This window comes from Hesperophylax consimilis, chromosome 15 (assembly GCF_061612785.1).
Source record: "Hesperophylax consimilis isolate HC1 chromosome 15, BYU_Hcon_1.0, whole genome shotgun sequence".
Lineage (NCBI taxonomy): Eukaryota > Metazoa > Arthropoda > Insecta > Trichoptera > Limnephilidae > Hesperophylax > Hesperophylax consimilis.
In genome coordinates this window covers 32,642,475-32,650,696 of record NC_142850.1, presented here as the reverse complement: position 1 = coordinate 32,650,696, position 8,222 = coordinate 32,642,475, and the positions used below count along the sequence as shown (strand labels likewise).

At 37.6% G+C, this 8,222-nt stretch overlaps 1 protein-coding gene across 1 annotated transcript; it reads left to right on the top strand.

Moving 5' to 3' along the window:
• Positions 1-362: 362 nt before the first annotated feature.
• LOC149417641 (uncharacterized) lies at positions 363-2,703 on the top strand. The gene is made up of 2 exons (XM_089640606.1): positions 363-1,784; positions 2,230-2,703. Exons 1-2 carry the CDS (start codon positions 363-365, stop codon positions 2,701-2,703), a joined length of 1,896 nt encoding a protein of 631 aa, XP_089496732.1.
• The last annotated feature ends 5,519 nt before the right edge of the window (positions 2,704-8,222 follow it).

Below are 8,222 nucleotides of genomic sequence, written 5' to 3'. Positions count from 1 at the left end.
AGTGAATTCTGAAATTAGTGTTTTCAAAGTTCGTAACATCGCGTCCATCGCCATCGTTTTTATTGTTCGTTTGCGTAATGCCGGGAATCGGAAAAGGTGTCCTCCTCAACAAAGGCTACAAGGCAAAGAGAGACGTGCTGAAGAAGTCTACACGAGAATTGATAAAAGAAACGTTGAAGGAAATAATGGATGAGAAAGCAAACAATGACGGCGTCCGCAAAGGTCCGCCATTACGTGTCATGGCGGAGTTAATTCCGCAGTTCGACCCAGAAGACAAGGACTGCCACGTATCGTCGTGGCTTCATAAGATCGAGCAGCTGGGGCTTATCCACGGATAGAGCGATTATGAAAAGTTTTTCACCATGCAAACTCGATTGACTGGCCAAGCGAAAGCATGGTTTAATCGTTTGGAACGCTACGATTTGGAGTGGTGTGAGTGGAAGGCGGCACTCGAGCGAGCTTTCCCGCGCCAACATGATTATGCCGACCTGCTCGAAGAATTGGTGAAGCGAAAGAAGTTGCCGCAGGAGACAATATCTCATTTCTATCACTCCAAGCTCGCGATGATCAATCGGTGCCGTTTAGATACGGAAGCGGCAGTGTCACTTCTCATTAAGGGACTTCCGAGCGAACTACAAGCGAATGCTCATGTGTTTAAATGCAGCGAACCAGACGAATTGTACTCAGGATTTTTGGCAGCCTTGGAGCACTATCAGTCTCCAGTGATACCAACATCGACGTCAACACCGCCATCAACATCGGCGTTAAAATCAGCTGACGTTCCCCGAACCTCCCAGACAGGAAGCTGGCAACCCAGGCAGCAGGACCCAAGGCAGCAGGACCCCAGGCAGCAGGACCCCAGGCAGCAGGAGTCCAGGTGCTTCATATGCTCGAAACGGAACCACATGGCTAGGGATTGCCGCTTCAAGCAGCAGACATCAGAGAAATGCTCGAGATGTGGGCGCTTTGGACATCGAGAGGCCAACTGTTGGGCTCGTATCTCAAAAGAAAACCAAATTCCTGTAAAGGAGGTAAGAATTGCACCTTCATTTGAGCTGAACAGCACTTATCTCAAGGATATCAGGGTAAATGGAATCTCATTGTGCGGATTCATAGACACGGGCAGTCAAGTCAACATCAATAACAAAAGTGCAGAAGCGATAAAAGTTCCCTTGGAAGCCACATCATATGTTATTAAAGGATTCGCAGGGACATGTGTTCCAGCAATGGGCCAGATAAAGATACACATAGTCATTGATAATATTGAGTTTGATACGGCAGCTTTGGTCACAGACTGTGACATGAATGATGTAGACTTTTTGATTGGCCAACCTATAATAAATACCTATGGCATCGAGATGACAGTGGCAAGTGGTAGAGCCATGTTTGCCAGGGAAAATGGCTTGGGGCCAATTTCAAAAATTAACATCACCGAAGACTCCGAAAGAAAACTCCCGTTGAGAATCAAAACCACCACAATGATACCAATAGGAAAATCTGGCAGAGTAGAAGTTATCGCTTCCGAGGAAGGGAGATTATTGGTGAAGCCTAGGATGCTTTGCCTCGGTCAAAAAGCCTACTCATTCCCAGGATCGCTTCTAGATTGTCCCAACGCTAGTATTGAAGTAACAAACTTGGGCTCGGGAGAGCTCAAGTTGACTGCAGGATGCTTATTCGCTAGGGCGGAAAGAATGAGTGAGCACAGCGCTTTCCAAGGCGAAAGGATACCCCTAGAATGCAATTCACTCGCCATGGAGAGCATACACATGGGAGAAATAGATGAGGTACATAAGGAAAACCTGTTGGGGCTTTTACATAAACGGTCCCACTGCTTTGCTACATCCACGAAGGAACTGGGTAAAACCACATTTGGAGAAATGAAAATAATTACAACCACCGCCCAACCAGTTCATTATAAACCTTATACACTGTCTTTTAAAGAGCGAAAAATTGTACGGAACAAGGTTGACGACCTCCTGGAAAGCGGAATAATTCGAGAATCTGAATCTGAATACGCAAGTCCCATTATTTTAGTGAAAAAAAAAGACAGGAGACGTCAGATTAGTCGTAGATTACAGAGCCTTGAATGCAATAACGATGAAAGACAGGTACCCAGTAGGAAATATCGAAGATCAAATTAACAGAATTTCGGGGAACATGTTCTTCACAAGCCTAGATATGGCACAAGGATATCACCAAATTCCTATAGCTGAAGATTCCATCTCGAAGACTGCATTTGTAACACCGGACGGACAATACGAGTACACTCGGATGGATTATGGACTTGCTAATGCACAATCCGCACTCGTCAAAACCATTAATAAAGTTTTAGGAAGTCTACGGCACAAGGAAATACTGGTATTCATGGATGATATTTTGATCCCTTCTCGCACTGAAAAAGAAGGCTTGGTGCTCCTTGAGACCGTACTGGGATTGTTCGATAAAGCCGACCTTCGACTCAACCTGGATAAATGCTTCTTCCTGAAGACGGAGATAGATTACTTAGGGCACCGAATTTCTAAAAATGGCATCAAACCTGGAAAATTTAAAATCAATGCGGTAGCGGATTTTCCCACACCAAAAAATGCCCACGAGATCAGGCAATTTATTGGGCTTGCAAGCTACTTCCGAAAGTTTGTCAAAAATTTCACAACTATTGCCAGACCCTTGACTGAACTCACAAAGAAAAACTCGATGACATAGGATTCAATAGTATTAGAAAAATATGCAAAATAACTGGCCGATTAATGAATTGATGTGAATTAACTAAGCACTTAAGTTAAAAGATATCGAATACACGATCCACGGACGATCGAAACGAGATCAATTGATTCCGTTCCAACTTGGATGAACAAAAGTTGTTGGTCACAACCAAAGACCTCATTTTCTTATTAGCTCCCTTTTTAGTGTCAAAATTATATGCGATAAATACTGGCAACACTAGAGTTATTTGACATTCCGAAACATCAAACGTCATACATTTACGTAAAAATATTAATAAATTCGTAATTTGAATTGAAATACCAACCTTAATATATATTGGTAGTCCGCATTTACTTCTTGACATTAAAAAATGAATAAATTAGTTAATGATGTCTATATTCACAACTGAGTTAATTGTCAATGAGAGCTTTAGCCATTATACGAGATATACGAAACAAGTGTCGTTTAAAACAAATTTCGTCTCTCCAAGTTCTCCGAGTAAAAATAAATGCCGCCGACGGGAATCGAAACCCGCGCCTTCTGATGTCCGGTCAGGAGCTCTGGACCACTGAGTCACGTCGGCTTATTTCCAACACGCCAAATAATTCAATATGTACAATTACTTCAATCAAGAATTACTGCTTATTTCATTTTTTTCACCTGTAAACAACCAACTTTATTTTTGTAGGAAAAGCTTTGTTAGTTCTAAATTTCCCACTAGATGGCGTCGAGATATATTATATCTACATTTGTTGGTAAAATATTTTGACTTGTCAAATATTATATTTATTTTTACTCGGGAGATATTTTCAATTTGTATTGATATTACAGGCGACTAATTATTGCTTATAATAATTTATTATCCTTTGTGCTATGCATAAAAACCTTGTCTTATAAACATTAATTTTTCATTTTAAAAAAATCGGTAGTTACGCCTATCGATCCGAGATTTTAAAGTTATCGATTTCAGCTCAGTATCAGCTTCAAAATGTTAAATCCGATCATATAATTTTCCCTCTCTTTATTTATTTAGTTCAGTCAGTCGATAATGTAGGCCTCTCGCTACACTATTTCAAGGGCTATTCGGCCGAACGAAACATAAATTATTATCATTCCCTTGACGTGTTGGCAATAAATAAAAAAAGAGTTTATTGAACCCCCGTGGAAAATGTATGTCCGAATATATAAAATTAGTATCGCTCGATAAATTTCAATTTGACGTGCGCGGTTCAACAGAGCTGGTGGCTTTTGGAGTCGATCCAAAAGATAGGAAGAAACAATATTCTGACTTACGTTTTTTTTTTATTGAACTTTATTATAATCGATTATGGACACATGGCAATTGAATTTTTTTGTTATGTGGATGGAAATGAAAACGAGGAGAAAAGATAAGGAGGAATGAACCAAAGTCAAATTTCTTTATATTAAACAATATTAACCTTCATATGTTTGTTTTTATACACAACATAACATATTATTAAGTGTTGAAGTGGGGTGGAGGCGTGACAAGGGATTAGTGAAGATTGGGGGGAAGAGATGCCTAAGATAGGACTGTAAGATAATTTTTTTTTATTGATTATGGACTCATTGTTATAAAGAGATTTCTTAATTTCTAAGTCTTCTAAGTAATCTAATCATTTTCCTTTATTATTAATATGAAGAATATCTTTCTTTGTATTTTTTTCAAAAAAAATATTATTAAGACACCTTAAATGTTTTTTGATTATAATGACGAAATTACGAGTTTTTCCTGATATGAAATGAATAAAGTTTTAGTTAATAGATATCGGAATAAGTCAATTTATGGTCCTTATCTTTAGCGTTTATTTTTTGTTTTGGTATATTAAGTTAGTATATTTTGCCCTGAGGAAGGATCGGTTGTTCCGAAACCGGTCGGCGTGTATAAAAAAATATAGTGGTTCAAACAATTCACGTAAGAAGAAGATAATACTAATAAATCTAACCTAAACATGAAACAGTACAAGACACAGAAAAATAAATAAAATAAAGGTCACAACTAGGAATCGAACCCAGAATCTCCTGTCTTACTTTTTTTTCTGTGTTTTGTGTTATTTCATTTTTCTTTTAGATTTATTTATTTATTTTATTTATTTATTTGCTAAGACATACACAGTACAATAAGATACAGTTAGATATTTTTAGTTATTACATAGTTGTAGTACCTATTACGTATGTCCATAAAATATCATTACGTAATTTCGCCTGAGATTGTTATAAAAGGAAGGAAGTGTGTGGATAATAATAAAAATAATAATAATAATAAATGAATTGAAAACAAGAATTATAATAAGCTCACGAATTGTAATTGACTCTTAATACATAGGAGTTTTGAAAAATGATGTGAAAATATTTTTGAAATATGTCATGCTAAGAAATTTAATAAGTTAGTTTTGTATGTTAGAAAAGAATCATGAAAGATGTCTAAATGTAGAAATGTTTCGTAATGGGTGTATGTTGTGATTGCTCGAGTAATTACTGAGTTGTTTGCTGCATTGGTATTGTTGGCTTCAATATAAAATAGTGTAGTGTACCTGGTACGCCTCGTTGGAACATTTAAACCAATGACAAATAGCAATACGGGACTATATATTTATTAGTGTTATCTTCTTATTCAATGATATATTACATTGATGGGTAAAACCTTTAAAATAAGTTAAAAAGAAAAGTTGTTCCTGAAAGTAATAATTGGTTAATTTACTTATAATGAATAAACACAAAGTTATAGCTATATTCAAGAACATGAAATTACTTAGCTTACGCCAAATTTATTTTGTTCACAAATTGGTAAATTGTAGGAAAAAAAGACGTTTGCAACTGGCGCCAAAATTACAAATCTGTTGTTTTTGTTATAAATGTTAAATGCCAGTTACAGATGTAAAGCGTCGTCTCGACCGGGGTCGGTCAACTTCGGGGTGTGGATCCCGGCCAGGAACCGATGGGGATGCTGTGAAAATAGTTGGTAAACATTGAGGACATAGGACTCAATAATTAGGTTTACTCAATGTTCATCAGTTGGTTCTAAAAGGATCCGCATTTGGACCACAAAATTCGGAAAAAAATCACTTTATTGTGTTAGGAAAAACTGTTGTTTGTGCACTGTTGGAGGACTTTGGAGGGCTACTAGCCGGTTAAGCTGATAGGTCTTAAAGGATCCGTTTTAAACATTAACAAAAATTCAGAATGTTACAATACATATTCTACTCCTTTCACCCACACCACGTGCCTAACACCATAGCCACTAACTTTACTTTTACTTACCCTAAGGGGATACCATTGCGGCGCTTTTCCGTTTCGATGTAAGGCTTGTAAGTAATGTTCCACTCCTTTCGCTCTCGTCACTTACTCTAGTCAAGGGTGTCATAGTTCCACAGGGCTTCGAGATCGTTGAGGAATTGCAGCGAATGTGTGGTATTCGCAATTATTTTCGATTTTTTTTATATCTGTCTAGGTAATCTACGAATAAAAAAAAAAACAAATTTATTTGATTTTTCCAATGCAAAATTATAGTTTCAGCCCACCATAAACCGCCCTGTTTGTAACTCCGAGGAACGCCGAGTACACGTAAGCTTGTATCTAAATATTTATAGTTTATTCTAACTACTTCTTTGTTCGTTCCCTGCAAGCTCTATAAAAAATGATCAGCCCCCCCCCCCCTAGTTTGGAGGCTAGCGAAGACACTGCGCGTATCTATAGTTTTATAAACGCAACCAATAGCTTTGTCAAGACAGGCCGCACAATGCACGTTAGCCGTTTGCAGCAAACAAGTAATTAAGCAGTCAAGCAGTGAGGGCAAGTGTGTGAAATCAATTGTGACTATAGTACTGTGTTCGGGCCGTCCCATGCATTGTAACGTGGCCGGTTGTACGAAGCTATTGATATAAATTTTACATAGTGTGTCCACATGGTAAATAACAGATGTATAACTAAAAACAATTTTTACATTTGAAAAAGGCGCCTAATCCACTTGTTCCAGGCGCCATTCTTTCTGAGCCGGATCCGCTTTCATCTTGGAACATTTGGAACCTTTTTAACAATAAGCCGGCGTCTGTGATTCAAAATTCCAAGAACATCGTTTTTGGGAGATGGAATTCATTATCGCCCTATTCGGGAAATGATTCCACCCTTTCTGTAATCCAGGAAAATAATACAACATCGAGCGTGGATTTTCACAGAATTTTTTTCCCATTTCTCACCCGCTGTGACGTAATAAACTAAATTACCAAATAAAGAGTATCGCCCCGGGGGCGGTATTTGGATAACGAAATAACAGCAGGCGGTTAGAGGATACAAACCATCTCCTCTGGACCTCCGCGGGCGGTTTTTTGAACGGTTTTAGGTGTATTAATTTTGTTATCTTAGAAAATGCATGTATTTGATGAGTTTCTTGTTGGTGTGTATCTATTTTACTAGACAGTGGCGGATTGTGATTTGATTCGTGCCAAATAAATTACAACAAAATCCAAAAATTAAATAATCACCTTCGACATGCGCAGACCCGTGGATATTATGATCTGTAGTAGGATTGATAACTGCATGTTAGCTAAAAAGCGCAAACCCTTCAAAAATCTCGAAATATAATTTTTGTTGACCAAATAACCCTAAAAAAATTAGACAAAAGAAATATGTATTTTGACCCAGTAAGCTGGAAGTCGCGGGTTCAAATCCCGGAGTGCGCAATTAAATTTTATTTGATTAATTAATGTTTTTTTTTTCAAATAATATTTTTTTTTTTGCGCCACGTTCTATAGTGAAAGAAACTCTCAGTATCGCCCTAGTGTAAGACCACCACTCGAATTGAAACTTTATTTGAAATGGCTTTCGACGTGTTTAGTAATTAGATCTGAGTAGCCAGGTACTTCCCCAGCTTCCTCTTTCTCATCTCCTTCCCGTCCCCCTTTCCTTTAGCCTTACAAAATAACCTGAATGGGGATGCCATAGTCTCACTGGTTCCAGATGGTTGGGAGAGGTTGGGACTTAGGATTGTGCAGTTTTTCTTAATAAAAATTTAAAGATTTTACTCAGAGCGTGCTGAATAGGCCAGAACCAAAAAGTCAATAGCCGAATTTGTTTCCAATCAAATCTACATAGAAGGCATTTCTAGTGTTATTATTTATTCAGTGGCAAGAACCAAAAAGCTATAATTATAAGCCAGTGAAGTTTTTGGTTTTTTTTTTTAAATCTACATGGAAGTCAGTTCTAATGTGTTATCAATTCAGTGGCCAGAGCTAAAAGAAAGTATGAGGTCAGTGGTGACATTGGTTCTAATTCAAATTTATTTACAATTCATTTCTAGTGTGTATTATCTATTCAGTGGCCAGAACCAAATAAAAAATCATGTCATTGGCGACGTTCTTTTTTTTTCAAATCTGGATTAAAGGCATAATTTCTAGTGTTTATTATTGATTCAGTAACCAGAGCCAAAAAGTATTAAGTTAGTGGCGACGTTGGTTTCCATTCAAATCTACATGCAAGGCATTTCTAGTGTGTAATATCTATTC